The sequence below is a fragment of the Colius striatus genome, unplaced genomic scaffold, assembly GCF_028858725.1.
Source record: "Colius striatus isolate bColStr4 unplaced genomic scaffold, bColStr4.1.hap1 scaffold_35, whole genome shotgun sequence".
Taxonomy (NCBI): Eukaryota; Metazoa; Chordata; class Aves; order Coliiformes; family Coliidae; genus Colius; species Colius striatus.
The window spans coordinates 1,829,576-1,851,087 of NW_026908519.1; the positions used below are offsets into that span (position 1 = coordinate 1,829,576).

General features: G+C 46.5%; 1 protein-coding gene across 1 annotated transcript; it reads left to right on the top strand.

Annotated features, from left to right (window-relative positions):
• Positions 1-1,045: 1,045 nt before the first annotated feature.
• On the top strand, positions 1,046-21,189 carry LOC133629261 (Ig heavy chain Mem5-like). The gene is given in 9 exon segments (XM_062019915.1): positions 1,046-1,103; positions 1,403-1,708; positions 2,030-2,042; positions 6,485-6,543; positions 18,852-18,893; positions 18,896-19,120; positions 19,719-19,781; positions 20,092-20,208; positions 20,768-21,189. Coding segments are annotated over 8 exon segments (882 nt in total). The 3' UTR covers position 20,208; positions 20,768-21,189.
• The last annotated feature ends 323 nt before the right edge of the window (positions 21,190-21,512 follow it).

Below are 21,512 nucleotides of genomic sequence, written 5' to 3' on the forward strand. Positions count from 1 at the left end.
ATCAACAGTAAGCACAGCACTGCAGGAGCTGCTGTGGAAAGTCACTATCATCCCAGACCCACTACACATGGCAATTGCAAAAACTTTCTCTTTACCCACCTCAGCTTTAGGGTTGGCACAGGCCAAGGAGCAACAGCAGTGTATAGGATCGTTTAAGCACTGTGCCTCGATCCCTGCAGGCAGGGGATGGGAGCGGGGCCAGGGCGGGCTAGGGGTGCAGGGCACGGGGAGACACCCGCGAGTTGCCGCTGCCGGCTGACAGCCCGTCCCTTGCGCAGGGCTGTTGGTGGCGCGCAGGCGGGGAGGAGAGGGAGGAGTAGAGAGAGAAGCCCATGATGCCGCTGGCTGCCCTTGCCGCCAGGGCACGTTGCTGGCTCACGGAAACTTTGGTGTCCACCACAACCCCGAGGTGTTTCTCTGCAGAGCTGTTTCCAGCTGGGTGAGCATGGACTGTCCTGGTGCTTAGGGCTGTTCTGCTCCCGGTGCAGCAATGTGTCCTAAGTGCTTGTTGAGCTCTGTGAGGCTGCTGGCAGCCCACTGCGGCAGCCGGCTGAGGTGCCTCAGGCTATCAGCAGCACAACCCTGCGCTGGATCAGCCGCTCGTTGCAGAGCGCTGTCACCCGCACATGTGCTGAAGGCAAATGCTGTCCGTTCCCGCACGTCTCCCCCCGCCACATCTCTGCCGCGGCTCTTAGCGCCGATCGAACGGAGCAGCCTTTTGATGCCGTCGGGTCATCTGCAGCACCGTCCCCTCGTTTCCTGCAGCTCTGAAGCTCGCCAGCACCGTTCGGCAGGGGCTGAGCGTGTGCGCAGGAGCGCTGGGGCCGAGCAGGGGGCCAGCCCGCGCCGGTGCTGTGGCGCCGCCCCTTCTCCTGCGCGGAGGGGCCCTGTCGCCGGGGGGCCGGGCCGGGGCGGCCGTGCGGGCTTCGGGCAGAGGCGCGGGCGCTGTGGCGGCGAGGGGCCGAGGCGACGGGGCGGGCAGCGGCGGGCCCGAGCTCGGCTCCGCTCGGCTCGTGTGCGGCCCCGCCGGGCCCTTGTTCCGCCGATGGCGGCCGGGCCGGGGCCGTGGCTGCTGGGCTCGGGCTTGGCCTTGGGGCCGGCAGGTGAGAGGCGGCGGGCGAGGAGGGCGGCGAGCCCGGGGCGGGGGCAGCGGCAGCGGGAGGGAGGGGGACAGGGAGGGGGAGAACAGGGAGAGGGACGGGTGGAGAGAGAAGGAGAAGCCGGGAGAGGGCGAGGGAAAGTGAGAAGGAGAGAGGGAAGAGGGTTCGGGTGCGGGGCTTGCCCCGCTGTTGCGGCTGTGTCCGGGCCGGGCGGGGGGCGCTGGGGCGGCGGGTGCCCGTCCTCGGGCCGTGGGCGCGCCGTGCCCGGTGCCCGCGCTCTCCGTCCGTCCGTCCGTCCGCAGGCGTGTGGGCGCAGCTGAGGCTGGTGGAGGCCGGCGGAGGGCAGCGAGCGCCCGGGGACTCCGTGCTCCTCTCCTGCCGCGGACACGGCTTCAACTTCGGGACATGCGCAATAAGATGGTACCGTCAGGCACCCGGAGGCAGGCTGGAGTGGGTGTCCTTTATCTCCCCTAGTTCATCACTGATTCAACATGCACCGGCAGTGAATGGTCGAGCCTCTGTGTCCCGGGACAATTCCCGGTTTAGGACAGCTCTGTCTCTAAGTGCCCTGAGCCCACAGGACTCTGCCCGCTACTTCTGTGCTGTTCGCACACACAGGGACGGGAAATGTAAATGAGCTTCATCAGAAACCTCCTGGCACTGCCCCAACTCTGGGCCTCAAAACTGGGGACTGTTCCCACACTTTTTCAGTGCTGCTCCCCGGAGAGTTGTGTAGTTACAGCATCAGTTTTCCAGTGTTGATTCTGAAAGGGTCATTTCAGTTGGTTTTGTCCCTTTCTGTCCTGACCCTTCTGATTGCCATCTCCCCATGTCTCAGGCTGATCCTTACCCCTGTCACACTCCATAACCTTTTCGCCTTTGTAAACAGTTTTTGCTGTTAGCTTTGGTTCCCACCCAGCCATGGCCCAGCTGGTGGGGTCTGTAAATAGCCTTGCTGTGGTTTTGGGCATGGCTCAGGCTCACTCAGTCTAGCCCACAACTTAGCTGCCTGAGGACTGGGTAGAGAAAATGAGGGAAATACAGTGTCATTTGGAAGCTTTGGAGCAGAATAGGGAATTTGTGCTTTTTTTTCCTAGATCTGAGACTGTAACAGGAGCAAGGGACAACTTGAGAGCTGTGGGGCCATCTTCAGAATCCCAGCAGCAACGGCGTGCAGTGCTGCTCCAGAGGAAACTTGGGGTGGCCCTACAGCACATCTCTATTTGCCCAGAGAGGTTTTGCTGCCAGGTGAGTTGTGGTAGTTTAGACCAGTGTCCACCAAGTCATTAAATCACTCCCCCTCCTAAATGGGACAGGAAAGAGAGAGAAATAGAACAAAGCACTTGTGAGTTAAGGACAGAGAGGTCACTCAGCAGTGAGCGTCACGGGCAAAACAGGGAGAAAAGGTTTGATTATTACAAAAGAAGAGCAGGGAGATGAGAAATAAAACCGTCTGAAAAACCCCTCCCCCCACCCCTTCTCTGCCCAGGACTCCCCTTCCTTCCCCCCAGCAGCGCAGACCATGGGGCTTGTGGGCAGTTCATCACAGATGGACTCTGCCGCTGCTGCTGCTCAGGGAGAGGCCTCCTCACGCTTCCCACTGCTGCACTGTGGGGTCCCTCCCACTGGAGACAGTCCCTCACCAACTGCTCCAGCGTGGCTCCTTCCCACTGGCTGCAGCTCCTCACCGACTGCTCCAGCCTGGGGCCTGCCATGGGGGCAGCTCCTCACACCCTGCCCCAGCGGGGGTCACCCACCGCCACAACAGTCCCACGGGGACAGACCGCTCCAGCCCGGGGCCCTCCCAGGCTCACAAGCGCTGACACAAACCTGCTCTGCACGGGCACCTCCCCACAGGCTCCCAGCTGCTGCCAGGAGCTCGCTCCAGGATGAGCTTCCAGCACAGCCACAACCTCCTGCAGGCATCCACCCGCTGCAGCCTGGGCTCCTCCACGGGCTGCCAGTGGGTCTCTGCTCCCTGAGGACCTCATGGACTGCAGGGGCACAGCTGCCTCACCATGGTCCTCACCACATATCACAGAGGAGTCTTTCTTCCAGTGCCTAAGCACCCTCCTCCCCCTCCTTCTCCACTGACCTTGGGGTCTGCCCAGATGTTTTCACATTCTCCCTCCCTGTGGCTGCTGCAGTTTTGCAACTGACCAACAACCTCCCTTCTCAAATCTGTTCTTCACAGAGGCGTTACCTCCATCACTGGTTCTGCTGGCCACACTATTTCTGACCCAAGCCTGGAATCTATTGGCGTTTTTGGGCACCTGGGCACACCGCTGGCTCATGTTCAGCTGCTGCCAATTAACACTCATGTCTTTTCCCTCTGAGCAGCTTTCCAGCCTCTCTGTCCCAGCCTGTAGCACTGCCTGGGGTGAGTACAGTGACCAAAGCTGAGGCAGGGAAGATGTGGGCAGAGCTGATCTGTGGGCAGAGAGGCAAGAGCGAGCGGCTCTGGCCACGTGTGCTGCCGTGTGTGTGGTGATGTTCCCCATCACAGGTAAGTGAAAGGGTTGATGTTTCCTGGGAACTGAGCTTGCCCCTGTGCTCTGCAGGGCTCTGTGGAGCTGTGCTGGCTGCTGCAGCCTGACCTGCCCCTGGCTCCCTTCCTGCCATCCCCGCAGGGCACAGCAGTGTTGGACATCTGACCAGCCTCTGCAGAGGTGGGATGGGGATGCACCAACCTGCTGCTCACTCATCTTGTGGGCTGGTGGTGTAACTGGGGCTGGAAACTGCTCATGGGGCACTGCAGCCCATCTTAAAAAAAACAGGTTTCAGGAGGGCAGTGTAGTTGTTCCCTACTTGCCTGTGAGAGGTCCTTGTCCCTGCTGTGCTCATTCAGAGCCATTCCAGGGGCAGGAGAGTGGATTCCTCACCATCCCAGCTTGGGAAAGAAAGGGCTTTGTCCTTCAGATGCACTTAGTGTTTTGAATGGGAAAATCAGAAAAAGCTCCTGTCTGACACAGAAGAGGGGAAGGTGTTGCCTCCTTCCTGGTGCCAGCTCTATTTCTCTGCTAAACTTTTTCTGCTGAGTTCACAGAGAACCATTTAGTTCTCCTACCAGTCCAGTGTCTGATGCTACACCAGCATCACTCCAGTCTTTGCTCCTTGGAGTGATCAGTTTGTTGCTCCTCACTGAAGCAGACAGACACTGGCCAGGTGGGCTCTGAGCAAGATGAAGGAACTGATTGTGTGGGAGGCTGATGGAGTCATCAGCAAACAGCATCTTGGGGAAAGAGACACCATGGTTTCTGGTGCCCCATGGAAACAGGGTGTCACTTCACTACCCTGTTTCTGCAGCAGCAGAGGGCTGAAAAGGGCACAGTGCTTGCAACACAGGCAGGGCCAGAGCAGACCTGGAAAGAGGGGGGTTAAATCCATCATGGATGGTTGTTGCTGGCCTCAAGGCAAGGCACTTGCTACACCTCTCTGAGCTGACTTTCCTGGCAAGGGGCATAGAGGTACTGCAACAACTTGTGGGAGGCTGTGATGGCAAGTGTGTTTCTGTGGCCACCCAAAGGGAAAAGGCTGTTCAATTGCATCTGAGAGCCCAGTGACAAACTGGGTGTGTTCTCACTGCTCTGGGAAGACTTGGCAGCAGGCAAAGGCTGTGAGAGAGGCACCTGGATGTACCCAGGTCTGTTACAGGAGGCATTTAGAGCTTGTTCTCTTTCTTCTGCCAACATTTCAAGAGACTGAAAGTATCACATCAGACATCTCAACATTTTCCTGGGAGGAATGAGGGAATAAGGAGGAGAAAACACTTAAACACAATAAAGAGTAATTACAACAGTAATGCAAATAAACACGGAGTGATACAGTGGGGAACCACTGTATCAGTGGGGAGTCACTGATTTGTGAATAGGATGAAGTAATGCTGTTTCGTTTTGTGTCTTAGAACTGGGTGTGAAGATGCAGAGACTGCTCCATGATCCAATTAAAAAGCCAGCTTTGGTCAGTCATAACTAGATATTTCCCCCTTCAAGCTCAGCCAAGGGCTTAGGTAAATAAATAATAGCCCACAGAATAGCCAACACTGTGGTCAAATAATCTAGCTCACAAGAGCAAAGAAACTGAGAAACAAAAAAAGGTGCTGGAGTAATTGGGAAAATCCTTCCAAAACCCTTATAAAAATAACTCAAGAGATAGTAAGAATCGGATACCTGAGTGCATAAGCAGCTTTAGCACATCAAGGCAGATTCCATCAAACCACTGTCAGCTAATCCAAAGGAATGTTTTAACAGTTCATAAATGTGATGTTTGTTATTTCCCGTGAAAACAGGTTTTGAGACCATAAATACTGGAAAGTCCAGAAAGAGTTAGGAAATTTAGAATGAAAGTAGTTAGAAATTGGTAAGATTGGGGCAACTGGTCCACAGATGTTCTTGAAAGTTTCTTCATTTGCTGCATCGTCAAGATGAAACATTCTTGAACTTGGAGGAGTTAATCTCTGAAAATCAAGCAGCTCCAGGGCCCTCTTCTTTCCAAGGCCATAACCTATGGGATTTTTCTAAGCAGGAGAGCCCAGATTCTGCTCTCCTGAAGTCCAGGGCTCCAGTCCTGCTTTTCTGCATTGTCTTCTCCTCTCTGGATCCTGAGCTCAAACAGTGCACAATAAGTCTGCGTTTATGAACAATCATTTTGCCTGCTTCCTTGTCTCAAACCAGCATAAAGACTTTCTAAGGCACTAAATGACCCTCAGACACCAACTTTTAGAGCCCAGATAAGAGCTCAGATAAACTCCTGAGAACTGAAACCAGGTTCAAGGTGAAGCAGATTGTCATAAATGCTTTGAGATAGCACTAAAAGTGCTGGATTTTCATGTTTCTTCACTGTTTACTGATATCACATTTCTTTATGTGGTGTATTGCATCAGAAACCACTCAAGAAGTCACATGACTAGAATCCAAATTCTGAGTAGTAAAGAAGCAGGAAGTGACAGTTTTTTGCAATGAAATCTATCACTGTGGTGGCTGGGTCACCACAATGATATAAACAGCATAGGGTCCTGTACAAAAACCTAGAGGAGGAAAAAAGGCAACATATTTTGGGGAAAAAAGAAGCTGAGTGACTGAAATGATTAAGGAGGCAAATGCAACATTCTTTTAATATTTCTGTTTATCCTGGGAATAGAGCTCAAAGGGTCTCTAAAAGGTGGACGAAAGGTAGAAGCTGGAAATTCTGTCCTCACTTTGAAATCATTGAACTATTTCATTATTGTTTTTCCCTTTCCAGTTTTGGAAGAAAATGTGGATCTGGAAATCCTCATGGGATTGCACATGTGGATGATTAGGACAAATATCTGGCTTTTCAACCCCTGTTCTTACAACATTTTTGAATACCACAAGGAAAGAGTGATTGACTGCAGTAAGTATCAGCAGTGTGAGGACAGATAAGCTTATTTTTGGAAGTGGGACGACTCTCACAGTTGAGCCAAGTAAGTGTCATTATGTTATTTGTAAAATGTTGTTAATGTGGAGGAGGATGAAGGAATCTAACAGTTTGGGTTCATTGTAAGAACTTTCTGCTGTAATAATCACTCTGTCCAGGGTTTCCAGGTGAATCCTCAGCTTGAGCCTGCTAAGGAAGGCTGCCTCTATATATTGCTATTGCTCCATCATCCCCAAGCACTGGGTGTGCATTACTTCATAGAATCATAGAATCACAGAATGGTGGGGTTGGAAGGGACCTTTAGAGATCATCCAGTCCAAAACCCCTGCAGAAGCAGGAACCACCTAGATCAGGTCACACAGGAACATGTCCAGTCTCCAAGGAAGGATCCTCCACACCCTCCCTGGGCAGCCTGGGCCAGGGCTCCCTCACCTCACAGGAAAAGAGATTTTTCTTATATTTAAGTGGAACTGTTTGTGTTTCAGCTTCATCCCATCACCCCTTGTCCTGTTGCTACTTACTATAGAAAAAAGGGATGTCCTAACCTCCTGATACCCACCATTGAGATGTTTGTAACTATTGAGATCCACTCTCAGTCTCCTCTGCTCCAGACTAAACAGCCCCAGGTCCCGCAGCCTTTTCTCGTATGAAAGATGCTCCAGTCTCCAGATCATCTTGGTGGCCCTGCACTGGCCTCTCTCCAGCACTTCCCTGTCCCTCTTGAACTGAGGAGCCCAGAACTGGACACAGGACTCCAGATGAGGCCTCACCAGGGCAGAGTAGACAGGGAGAAGAACCTCCCTTGACCTGCTGCCCACACTCTTCTTGATGCATCCCAAGATGCCATTGGCTTCTTGGCCACGAGGGCACATTGCTGGCTCACATTACTTAACGTGTTAACTGGATAGCAATTTGGCCCAAATTTCCTGTGAAGTGTCTTACCCTCCAGTGGATTTTCACTGAATCATTTTGAGCAGGAATGAACAACTTAGTCATGAGTTGACAGTGGAGAGATGTTTTCAGATGGATCTTTAGCTCTCTGGTATAAGAAGTTAGTTTTTGACACTACAGATTCTTAAGGGTTGGAAAGGACCTCGATAGATCATCCAGTCCAACTCCCCTGCCAGAGCAGGACCACCTAGAGTAGAAACACAGGAACTCATCCAGGTGGGTTTTGAATGTTCCCAGACTCTACAACCCACCTAGGCAGCCTGTTCCAGTGCTCCCTCACCCTCACAGTGAAGAAATTATTCCTTCTGTTTCTTTGGAACCTCTTATGTTCAAGCTTATACCCATTGCCCCTTGTCCTATCATTGGACATTACTGAGAAGAGCCTGACTCCATCTTCCTGACACCCAGCCTTTATGGATTTGTAAAGATTAATGAGGTCACCCCTCAGGCTCCTCTGAAGAGGAGATGAATGGAGCATGGCAGTTATTTTGTTATTTCTCTTCATGTTTAGCTTTAACATAAGTGACACTAACACCACATTCATAGTTTCACCAGGTAAATAATTCCACTGGCATGGAAACAGAGGAGAAAGGAGCTTAAATATCCTTGGGCTTAAATTTTCACAGCTGCCTCATGTCTAAGACTGCTTAGAATGAAAGAAAATTGGCTGTGAAGTTGCCTAGGCTCTGAAAATGCAAATGTGATGAGCAGGGATTATAACAAGCCTTAGTTCTTCCCAGCTCTATTTGGAATTTTATGATGTAAAGAATAGGTGGATGTCACCCCAAGGTTTTTTGTGGAAGTATGAATAATGGGGCAGGAGGTGAATTTGTTAAGTAGATCTTCGTTATCCTGAACGTCCAGGTGCATACCTTAAGACTTGTTACGATGCTTTTAGAGGTCTGCATGTCCTTAAAGTGCTGCAGAAATGTCCCATGTAATGTTACGTCTCTAAAACATCCTGCTCTCCTTCCAGAAAGCCTTGGGACTCCCTTAGGTGCTGCCTAATATCTGTCCAGGTCTGTTGGGTGTCTTGCATGGGAATAAATGTCTGCTTTGGAACAATTTAAGTCCATTTCAAATTCCAAAGGGCTAAAGGAATACAAAGTTATCATTCTGGAGAAAGATTTGTTCCTCCCAACCAGCAAATCCTCAGTTGCAAGTGTAGGGCCAGACAAAACTGCCAGATTCCATTATTTTAACATCACTCTACGTTGATTGGAAGATGATATTTGCTTGTTTGTTTGTTGAAAGAAGCAAAATATGCCACAGAGAATAGTAGAATGTGGCAAGAGGAAAACAAAAGACAGGGAGAGGGAAGACTGAGCAGTGGTGTTGCCATTTCAGGCATTCACAGAAATGCTGGTATGATGCTCTTGTTTCTCACATAAAGAGTCCTGTATGTACATAAATCCCTCCCAAAAGCAAGCAATTGTAGGGATTTGTGTATGTGTTTTCAGATAATGCAAAATAATGGGGCTCAGTTGATGCTTTTGGAAATAATTCTCTTTATCAACCACAATTGCACTGTGTACATTTGCTCCTGCTGAAAGTCTTACCCAGTGCATCATGCCAGAGAAGCAGCTTGCTAGTATATTGACTGTTTAAAAATGCTGGAGATGAGAAAAAATGAAAAGCCTCTTCTCAGATAACAAAGAAACCACAGGACTAGCAGACTCTGGCAGAACCATGTTACAGCACCTGGAAAGGAAATGCATGTGGGAGGAATAGCAAAATGAGCCTTTTTTGATTGACATGTTTAAACTGTTAGAGCTGCGCTTGTTTTTGGGAACAGCACTCAACTGACTGTGGAGCCAAGTAGATGTCCTTTATGTACTAACCTTGTCTGAGTTGTAACTCACACTCCCTAATGCCTTAAAGTAGCTACTTAGACTGTAGGCTTTCTATCTATTACATTCTCATATGCAGTTAGATGATTTAAGTATTAAAGTCATGCTTTGACAGTTTAAAGGGAAATAAAGTTTCTGTGCAGGCTGACATTTAAGTCCTTAAGAATTTCTATTATGTCAGAATGAGAAACACAGCACTGAGACGAGAGAAGGATGGTATACAAAAGCATTGAATGGAACCTTATGAACATTTCTGTACTAGTTTAATCATAGAATCACAGAATCACAGAAGGTGGGGGTTAGAAGGGACCTTTAGAGATCATCCAGTCCAACCCTCCTGTTGAAGCAGGTTCACCTAGATCAGGTCACATAGGAACATGTCCAGGTGGGTCTTGAAGAGCTCTAAGGAAGGAGGCTCCACACCCTCCCTGGGCAGCCTGGGCCAGGGCTCCCTCCCCTCACAGGAAAATAGATTTTTCTTATACTCAAGTGGAAGTTTTTGTGTTCCAGCTTCATCCCATCACCCCTTGTCCTGTTGCCACTTACTATAGAAAAAAGGGACGTCCCAACCTCCTGACACTAAATTATTCAGAGTTGGGGTTAAACTGAATAGGTCAACTGAATTCAGTGAATGTTTGATTCCTGTTTGGTATCTGTTTGCTGTAGGTGAAGCTATGTCAGAGTACTACTTGGCTTTCACCTCAGTTGTTCAGTATTGGGGTACCGGTGGCAAAGAGAGTAAAATCAAGGCCCCTTGATCAAACCTTAAAAAAGTGTCCTGTATTGAGAAAAATGTTACACCTGAAAGATCTTTTGACCACCCTGCAAGGCAGATGCCATGCAAAATTCAAAGCCTAATGCACCTCTTTTTAGCAAAGAGATCCATCAGCATGCTCCTGACAAGCTGGACATGTAAATCTTTTCTTGTCTGTCTAACCAGCCTTCATAAGCTGAGCTCTGGCTGGCAAGGAAGCACGCTAGATGATTCCCTTCAGTTTCTTGATTTTATCAAAATTCATGTTGCTAATCTTGTCCTGACATTTGTATGTGGAACCAGCCTGGTTTCTCCATCTATGATCTGAGGGCAAAGATATTTTATTTTTCAAGAAATCACAATGATTTGTTGGCTACTGAATCATTTTGAGACCACTGTTTCCTGAAAAGACATCTCTTTCAAGTTTAAGCAATCATGTTTCATTACTTGTATGTCATAAGAAATTCCTTGAGAAGGCTGCTGCTGTGTAGTTGAAATTAAGGCTTCTGCAGTTGTGAAACCTTTATCATTCGTGTGTGTTGCTTGGAATTGGGAACTGAACTCTAAAATGCCTTCGAAACTGAAAAAGAAAAGTATATAAAAGTTTCAGAGTAACTGTTATAAATGAGCACAATGGGCCATTTAAGCCAATTAAAACCAATTTATTAATACAGAAAAGAAAAAGCAAAGCACAGCGCTGGGCGACAGGGGGAGTCACCGCTCCACCAACTGCCGCACCGAGAGTCGTTCTGTTCCTCCTTTTATACTCTCCTTCACGTCACCCCTCCAGCGTCCTTCCGCGCATGTCCACCCAGTTGCTAGGGGTCGTTTTCTGCCTCCGGCTGATCGTTGATGAAGGCCCCAGTAGTCTTCCTTGGTGTCCTCTGCTTAAGTCTGAAACTTGGAACAACTTGTAGTTGATTAGTTCAGTAATGTTTATCTTTTGCGGTTTCTCAGTTTCATAAGCTATCACAAGGTTGCTAGCCCTTGGTTAACTATTTACAATATATTCTTTCCTATTTCTAGTGAACAAAAAGGTCATGTTCCCATTACAATCCCCCCTTTTTCTATTTCACTCTTTTTGTTCACTGAACCTGGCGAGCTCCTTTCTGCTGAGCTCCAAGTAGTCCTCTGCGTTTTCACTGTTTAGGGGTTCATATTTCGCCTTAACAAGCATCAGGTGTGCAGCCTCCAGTCTTCCCTTTACTATGTTTATCAGTTTGTTAAATATACAGGGCCCAACGGTTAATATTAAGATAAATACTATTAGAGGTCCTGCTATAGTCGACAATAGCGTTGTGAGCCAAGGAGAATGGTTGAACCAGGATTCATACCAGTTTTGTTGCGCTTCCCTTTCCTTTTTACGTTTTTCCAATTGCTTCCTGAGCTCGGCCATGGTATCTATCACCACTCCAGTGTGATCTGCATATGTGCAACACTCCTCTCGTAAGGCTACACACAACCCTCCTTGTTGTAAAAACAATAAATCTAAACCCTTCCTATTCTGGAGCACTACTTCTGATAAGGACCTTACTGATTTGACTAGCCCATCTATCGCCTTTTCGATTCTACTCAAATCTTCATCTACTGAGGCTCTTAAGTTTATCATACCTTTTTGTTGGTTTATTAAGGCAGCTGCTCCTGTTCCTATTCCCAATATTCACAAAAAAATTCCCCAGGGTAGTTGCAATATGCCTTCCCTGGATTTGATGCTGGGCACATATAGAACCCTACCTTATTCTTACAGGGCTGGGTCTGGATAATGTCACACAGTTGACACCTAAAAGAGGGGGCCCCCAAAGTTGTAGTTGTTGCAATGACCCGTTGATCTTCCCATCTGATAAGTGACCATTTGAAGGGTTCATGGCTTGGTACATTGTCTCCTAGCGCTTTCCTGATCAATAACCATATCATCAACATCCCCATTAAAGTTGAGTAAAATCCACTGCCAGTATGTGTATGGTTAATTAGTCTGTTCAACTTTCCCATTCTTCTAACCCGAATCCTCTCGCCCCTTTGGTCATTGCCTGTAAGCTCCATGGGGTTCCGTCCTTTCACCAAGTATCCCTCTGCCTCGCCCGTCAACTAGTTTGCTGCTAGTTACGAGGGTTATTATCTTCTCGGCAGCAAGGATCCTTTTAGGGATGGAACTTACATTCCTCTCGCTCTTTGAGAGAGTTCACAGGGAGTTGCACCTGCAGCTGTTGGTTCGCCCACGGCTTGACCCTCGCGGGGGCCGAGAGGCTGGTTAGAACAGTATTGCCAAATTCAAATAAGAGGCCCCAATCCCGGCTTTGAGGCCTCGGATTGAGGTTATGCCCAAACTATCCCTCCCAGTACGGTTGGCAAGTATGGGCCCTCCCTTTTTCTGACAGTGGATCTATCACAACTTCTTACAAGTTTTAACTTGTACCAATTTTAAAACAAAAGTTCAGCAAGCTAAATAATTAACAAAAATGCAAAAGTTAGCTGTTAAAAATTCAAGCTCGGTAAATAGGGACACAAAGTCAATAATAGCTTTCGCTGGATTCTTTCCTGGTTTGCTGGTGACAGTCTTTCCCACTACTTAAGGGGCAGGGATTTATAATCGTACCGTCTTTCCTTCCTCCAAGTCTATGAGCTTTGTTCGGACGTCCCTGGCGTAACCTTAGTTAATACCAGCTTTAGGTCGTCTGTTGGTGTCTTTACTTTCCACTGAGGAACTGGACACTCTGGGAAGTTGGAAGGGTCTACTGGCCCTTTTATTCGGCTTGCATGAGTCCACCCTTTCTCGGCTGTTCTTATGGCGGTGTCTGTGGTGAGCAGTGTTAAATAGGGCCCTTCCCACTTCGGTACTAGCGGGTTTTCCTTCCAACTTCTGACTAACACCCAATCTCCGGGCTGCACCTGATGTAACACAAGATCCAAAGGAGGTCTTTGGGTCCACATTCCTTTTTCCCATAAACTTCTCCTATACTTTGCCAAAATAATTAAATAACGATTCAAAATTTTGTCATTAATATTGGGGTTTGTTTGTACCTTCTCTAAATTGTAAGGCATTCCATATAATATCTCAAAGGGAGATAACCCCGTATCGGCTCGTGGTTGTGTTCTAATGTTCAATAGGGCCAGTGGTATACACTTGACCCATGATAATTTAGTTTCTAACATCAGTTTAGTTAATTGGTTTTTTTTTATCTCTCCGTTCATTCTTTCGACCCGCCCTGAGCTCTGAGGATGATATGGGGTATGTCTTTCCCACTTTATTCCCAACGCATTAGCTAAATCCTGAGTTATTTTCGAAGTGAAATGCGGCCCTTGATCCGAATCTATGGTCTCGGGTACCCCATATCTCAGTACTATTTCTTCAAGCAAGATTTTTACTACAGTTTGGGCAGTCTCTCTGGTAGTTGGGAATGCTTCCACATAGTGTGTGAGATGATCCACCATCACCAAAAGATATCTTGTTCGCCCCACTTTAGGTAGCTCTGTAAAGTCAATTTGTAGGCTCGAAAATGGTCTCTTAGCTAAGGGTCGACCTCCAGGAGGTAATTTCCGCATTATTCCCCCTAGTTTTGAGGTCCGTTCCTGTTTGATGGCCTTTTAGGTGTACTACTGCAATTATCAATTGCTGGTGAACTAACCCCTTCCCTTGTGAGTTAATTAATCCTCGTTCTTCCCATAATTTTCCAAAGGTGTGTACTACCCCAAACCCATATTTAGAATCAGTATATATCGTTCCCTCCTTCCCCTTCAAAAGTTTTAAAGCTCTAAGGATGGCATACAATTCGCAGGCTTGTGCTGACCAGGACTTATCTAAGGCCCCTGATTCCACTACTTGTAAGTTTGTGCCTCCGATGATAGCATAGCCTGATTGACGTTTCCCTTCTACCACCCGGGAGGATCCATCTACAAATAACCTTTCTCCTTCGTCTAACTCTTCTTCTTCTAGGTCTGGCCTAATCTTAGTTTGTTCTTCAATAGTTATCAAACAATCATGTATCAAAGGTGTCTCTTCTACATTCCCAAACAAAAAGGTAGCCGGATTCTGAATAGCAGTTGTTTCTAAGGTGAAATTCGGTGCTTCTAATAAAATTCCCTCATATTTCATAAGTCTAGTGTCTGATATCCATTTATCTGCTTTTTGCTGCATCACGCTCCTGATATTATGGGGAGAGTAAACCTTAAGATTGCTGTTAAAGGTAATTTTCCTAGCCTCTTCGACTAATAAAGCACATCCAGCTAACATTTGTAAACACGTAGGCCATCCTCTGCTTACAGGGTCCAGAAGTTTCGATAAATATGCTACAGGTTTCCTCCTATCTGCCCATTCTTGGGTTAGTACTCCAAAAGCAATCCCTCCCTCTATATTAACAAATAAATAAAAAGGTCTTTTTAAATCAGGGAGGCTTAAAACTGGGGCATGCATCAGACTCCCCGTTAGTTCCCTCAGTTTTTCTGTGTCCTCCTGAGTCCATTTCATCCACCCATCCTGAGTCAGTTTTTGGTATAAAAACCTGGCCTTACTACTATAATTCTCAATCCATTGTCTACAATATCCTGTTAAACCCAAAATTTGTCTAATTTGTCTCTTGTTTTTAGGTATTGGTAATGATAGGATAGCCTGCACTCTTTCTGGGTCCATTCTCTTTTCACCTCGTTTTAAATAGTGCCCTAAATATTTTACTTCTTCTTCCACAAACTGTAGTTTGGCTCTTGAAACCTTTAATCCTTTAAGTCCCAAAAAATTTAAAAGTTTTATACTTTCTTTTCTTACCGCTTCTTCATCTTTTCCTGCTATCAATAGATCATCTACATATTGTATCAAGGTTAGCCCAGGTTTAGTTTGGTAATCCTCCAATATTTGTTCCAAAGCCTGCCCAAATAAATTAGGGGACTCTGTAAAGCCTTGGGGTAACACCGTCCATCTAAGTTGTTGTTTTCTCCCTGTCTCTGGATCCTCCCATTCAAAGGCAAAATAATCTCTACTTGCTTCATCTAAAGGACAAGTCCAAAAGGCATCCTTTAAGTCGATTACACTGTACCAGTGGTTGTCCGGGCTCAGTTTACTCAATAGAGTATAGGGATTAGCTACTACTGGAAACCTAGCTATTGCTCTCTTATTTATTTCTCTTAAATCATGTACTAGACGATAAGACCCATTTGGTTTCTTTACAGGTAAAATTGGAGTATTATAAGGGGACATACAGGGCTCCAGTAATCCCTGCTTAATTAGCCGGTCGATTTCTGGTTTCAGCCCTTTTCTCCCTTCCAAAGACATTGGGTATTGTTTTATTCTTACTGGAATTTCTGGATTTCTAATGGTTACCTTGAAGGGAGTAATTTCTAATCTGCCGACATTATCAGGATTATACCACACTTCGGGGTTGATCTTCTCCTCATCCTCCAATCTCAAGGGGCACAATTTAATCTGGATCTCTTGTTCCACCACCTTGATTTGAATACCTAATTCTACAATCATATCCCTTCCTAATAAGTTGTAATCTGATTCGGGTACTAATAAAAAGTCCCCAATGCCCATTTTGGAGTCTGATTCTACCACTACCTCTTTTATTATTTTAACTTCAAACGGTTCTCCTTTTGCTCCCACTACCGTGACAGTTTCTCTAGATAGTTTACACCCTTTAGGTAATGACTGGAGTGTAGATCTTTCTGCTCCAGTATCAACCAGGAAGGTAATGTCCTGGCCCTGGGGACCCACTTTCAATTTTATCAAGGGCTCCCTTCGATGTTTCTGGGTCCCCAAGAGGTAGAGCCCCTGACCCCCCTAATCCTCCTTAAACTCCTTCTTATCCCTGATCCGCATCCGACATTCCTTCTTAAAGTGTCCTTTTTTTTTTTTTTTTTTTTTTCCGCAATAAAAACACACCTTCAAGTCTGTTTATCTCGCCCATTCCGTCTTGGTTCCCTTTTGCCTTGCTCGGGTTTCCTATCCATTTCTTGACTTTCGTTAAAAGCTTTATTAATAAATATTCTGTCCTCATGGAACAGATTCCCTAATCCCTTGCACAATTATTGTCCTGAGATCTTGCATATGCACTCTATGGGCCGGGTTCTGATGGTCCCAATTAGGGTTTTGTAACAGCCATTTTGTATCTGCTGCCGGCCCTTGCGCGTGCTGCATATCCCAGATGCGCATTCCTTCCCTTCTGATCCTATTTTTCTCTTCTGCTGTAAATAGGATGTTTAATATAGATTGTAATTCCTCCCAAGTATATATGTTGGTTCCTAAAAATTGATCCACCCGCTCGGCTACTCCAAGCAGATCCTTTAAAAGGTGTCCCATTTCTTTCTTAAATTTCCTAACATCGCCCAAACTTAGGGGCACCAATATAAACCCTATGCCGGCCTGCTATTCACCCAAATATTTAAGGCTAGCCTTTTCCAATCCTTTTTTTTTTTTTTTTTTTTTTTAAAAAAAAAAAAAACCATTTATAGGCCAAAACACTTTTTAGAGATTTCCTTCCCTCCAATAAATCATTGTGGCCTCATCCTTGTCTAGTGTACCTGGCGCCAGGCTTTCCTTAGGTATTGGAGGGAGTTTTACCTCGGCAGGGGGCTTACTCTTCCCCTGTCCCATTCTTCCGGAGTGCTTTCTTTCCGCGCTCCGGGATCCCACAGGGGCTTACCCTTCCCCTGTCTTATTCTTCCGGAGTGCCTTCTTTCAGCGCTCCGGGATCCCACAGGGGCTTGCCCTTCCCCTGTCTTCCGGAGTGCCTTCTTTCACACAATCAACTTTCGCTTCCCCTGGTTCGTGGCCCAAGCCCTCGCGGGTCTGTGGGAACCGCACTACTGAGGGTCCGCACTCACTTGGAGAGTCTGGCTGCCAGCTCTCCTCTCATGCACATCACACAGTCGCACTCCGGGATCCCAACCCCCGCCCGGACGGATCCCGTAATACTCATGCGCCCTGGACCGTCGTCCCGCGTCTTCGTCCGGACTTTGTGCACAAAACTTTTAAGGGGGTTCCCCGGGCCCTTAATTCTTCCGGAGTGCCTTAATTGCACTCCGGGATCCCCTTTGCTTTCTCTTTTCTTTCTTTTAGGGGTTCGTCGGTCGGGGTCGAGGGTGGATTTCAAGCACCGGGGCCACCAAATTGGTGGGGCGCCCCCCCTAATGACTGAGAATCCTCCCCTACGGCCTCCGATCCAAGTCACGGCACCAAGCTTGTTATAAATGAGCACAATGGGCCATTTAAGCCAATTAAAACCAATTTATTAATACAGAAAAGAAAAAGCAAAGCACAGCGCTGGGCGACAGGGGGAGTCACCGCTCCACCAACTGCCGCACCGAGAGTCGTTCTGTTCCTCCTTTTATACTCTCCTTCACGTCACCCCTCCAGCGTCCTTCCGCGCATGTCCACCCAGTTGCTAGGGGTCGTTTTCTGCCTCCGGCTGATCGTTTATGAAGGCCCCAGTAGTCTTTCTTGGTGTCCTCTGCTTAAGTCTGAAACTCGGAACAACTTGTAGTTGATTAGTTCAGTAATGTTTATCTTTTGCGGTTTCTCAGTTTCATAAGCTATCACAAGGTTGCTAGCCCTTGGTTAACTATTTACAATATATTCTTTCCTATTTCTAGTGAACAAGAAGGTCATGTTCCCATTACAGTAACTCTTTGGAAAGATGAGAGAGCAGGGATTTCAAATCCTCTGAAAGCTTATCAGCATCTTTTAAGCTCTTTCAAAGCTCCAATGCTCGGGCACATTTGTCATGCCTTGAAGTTTGTTGGTTTCTTAACACTAAAACATTACCTCTGAAGGTTATTACACTAATTTAAGGAAGCTTGTAAGAAGATTTGTCCATGGACATCAGAAGTTCATTGGCCTCGGGTTGTTCTTCCCTTCAAATCAGTTTATTATACCAATTCTGCATTATACTTCTAACTGCCCCTGGAGCTGTGGAACAAACAGTATGTCACAGCAGATGGATGAGAAAGGTCACACTTTTCAGAACAAGCAAAAGAATTTTTGTTGAACCCAGTACCAGTATTACTCTTTTTCATTGTCTCCCGAATGTGTCGGAATAGCTCACAGCACGTGCAATGTCTAGTGAGGAAAACTTTCCCCACAGCTGAAAGTTCTTGACCTTGTCAGGAACTCCTGGAGAAGTGGAGATCCACAATTCACAGACTTCTGATTGCTTCTCTCCTACTTCCCCATCTTAGAGACAAAAGTCGTTCTTGCATCTGAGCATTTGTTCTAGAAAAGATCAACCTTGTCCCCCAGTCCAGCAGCAGCACTTCATTTCTGCAATGTCATTCATTGGGGTAACTTTGCACAATAGTGAAGCAACAAACTGACATCTCTTTGTCCTGTTACTCTTGCTGTGGTTAAACCTTTTAGCCACATCAGGAGAAGATTTGGGGGAGGGGAGGGAGAGTTAAGGAAAACCAGTTATTCTCCTGTGTCTCTGGAATATGCAAGACAGTCCTTGATCAAAGTGTTATTTTTAGGAATTAAATTGTTGAGAAAGCGGTGTAATTTGACTCTTGGAAGGGAATAAATAAATGTTCTCTTCTGGTTTGCAAGTCCTTTACTTATAAATAAAAAATGAGCTTTGGAAAAAAGGAGGCTTAGAATCCTGTGAACTGAAAGCTCCCATAAAACCCCCTACTCTCTGCCTTTGATCTGATCTTTTAGAAGCAGCAGTAAGAAATAATGAGGAAGAAAATGCAGTTAGTCATTGATAAAGCCAGGAATTAGTCACAGCTGGAATATATATGAACTTTAAGTGACAGCACCTCAGACAAGTTGGCCATCAAACCAAATCATGCCCAAACAATGCTTTATTTTTTTTACAGACAACATAAGGAGTTCTGACCCACAAGTCATTGTGATGAAGTCGAGAAACTGGAAGAAGATGGCAACACCGAGAAAGTAGCTTGTTTGGCAAGGAAGTTCTATACAAAGAATGTCATCTTGGAGGTGTCCTCTAATGAAGCCATATATGAGCAAAATACCCCCGTTTTGACATCAGAAGGGTTGTACGATACCATTAAGGTGGTCAGTGCAACAAAAGGCACAGAGGTGGCTTGCACAGCCAAACACGATGGCAAAGAAGCATTGCTAGGTACAGTTTTGTGGTACAGCTGCAGCTTATTTCTGGAGGCAGCATCTTCTGATGCTTGCTGTTTCTCCTGCTAGTGAGTGCTGTGCTGGGTAACCAGCAGAAATGGGGAAGACATCTGGTACATGAGCAAGTGGAGATGACAGATGTTTAAAAGCATAAACAATCTGAACTGTTTAACAACTTGGAGTTACTTTTTTTGGGAGAAAAGTAAGGCACAGTCTTTTTTAAAAATGCACATTTAGTTATGACTAAATAGTTTCCCCCTGGAAGCAAACATCTTGGCACAGCCTGAAATAGCCTTTGTAAACACAGCAAAAAGTTACAGTGGTGGGATTTTGTTTCTTTTTCTTGAAAAAGGGGATTGATTTTTTTACTCATTCAAACACTAAACCCAAAGCAATTCAATAATTCTTCTGTTTTCTGCAAATGCATGGAGAAATCTCCTCCTCTTCATTAATCTTAGAATTAGTGAGTGGTCAGCGGAGCCTCAGGCTGTACTGCCCACGTGTTCCTATGGGAAGGGTCATGTGAACATTTTGTTTAATCCTTTTAAAAATGTGACTATCATTTGTAACATTTTTTTATTATCATGCTGCAGAAAAGGAGGCTGAAGAATCAGTAACAGGGAACATTTGCAACACCACAGACATCTCTATGCAAGGTTAGTTACCTAATAGATTGTGAAGATACATGACAATGTTGGTGGTAAATGCATGCAAATCTATTTTCTCAGGGGTAGGGGAATCAAAATACAGCTGCTTTAAAAGGCAGCTGGTTTAGCAGCAGACAAGCATCGTAAAGCAAAACCCAGTGTAGACAGACATCCTCCTCCCATGTTGTTGTCATGTATCTCTGTCATCTTCCCCTGAATCGATAACCTTTGGGTTTGGTTTTTTTCCCACTTTCTGACAGTGTCACAATATCCAAATCTAGACCATGATCTCTCTCATCTTTTCTCTATCACTGAACAGATGCTGAAGGGGAGAAAACAAACATGCTCTCTGTGACTGTGTTGGGCTTGAGAGTCCTGCTGGCAAAAAGTATTGCCTTCAATGCACTCATGAGCATCAAGCTGTTTCTTTTCTGAGGTAAGGAAGCACATAGCTTGATCTATAGAAATACTGGAAGCTCCTGCCAGGAATGACCCCTTGTCTTTTTGTAGTTCTCTGTCATTACACCTGTTCACCTGCTCCTGCTCCCTTTAAATAACTCTTGTAGGTTTCTGGGAAAAAGCACAATGCTTATCTAAACCTCATCCCCAACAACAACCAAAAAAATCCACCTGAAAATCGTCCCATTGTCACTCCCAAACCACCAAGAAAACAGCCCCTTTCATATCCAAAGCTCAGTTCTTGCTGTCTGGTACCCAGATTTTCTTTGCAGCAAACTTTCTTTGCCAGAACAACTCAGGTATTACCAGAAGTGCCTGAGAGAGATCTCACTGACTGTTTCAAGTGGTAGAGCACAAAGCCTGGAGAAAAATGAACACAAATAAGGGGTTAAAAGCAAGGCTCTGAAAACACTGACATGTGAAGTAGTGGGAGGAGAGAGAGGAGAGGGGAGGCTTTTTAAATTAAGGTATACAAAGAGGCACAAAAGATAGTCCAGGTTAAGCTTTGTGAGTGTCTGCCTGTCTTGATCTCACAGCTGTCAGACAATGGCATGTAGCCCCGGTTGCATTAAAGGGCCGATGTGGAAACAAGGCAGCAGCACTGTGAAGAGCAGCTGGAGAGCTTGTCCCAGCAGCACAACGGGTCAAACGGCCAACGCCAAATCTACTGACAACAACCACGCAGAAGACAACAGAGCACCCTCCCCTTCAGACCTTCCGTACTGCCGAGTCCTGCCTGGCTAGTGGATTTCATTTCAAGACTTGTAGCTGCTTTTGCTGTTTCTTTTTCTCTGTGAACTGAGGAGACTGTATTTTTTCTTAACCCCCTGCTAAGTAGAAGTTGATCACGCCACTGTTCTCACTTCTACACAGCAGCATCCAACCTGCTTCTGACTTGCGGAAACAGACTCTGTAACTCCAAGAGTGATAAGGAAGGATGTTTATTCGGCACGGTGGGGGCAGGGGGTGTATAAACTTGCCCACCCGCCTGGGCAACTTGCTTGACTTATATTTGTTACAAAGTCACAAAATCATATGGTGACATTATCCACCTAGACAAAGACACAACCTGTCCCCGATTTGGCATGTAAATTAGGTCTTTTCTTCCTTTCCTTTTCGTGGTGTCTCCCGGTGATGGTCTTTGGGGCCTCGGGAGATGAAGGCTGATAAGTGCTGAGGCTTTCTCACCCCTGATCTTTGGGCAACTTGAGATATCACTTGGCCCCTTGCAGAACCGGTTTCTGCCCTCAAGGAAGTTGGAGGACCCGGGAGGTTGTGTGA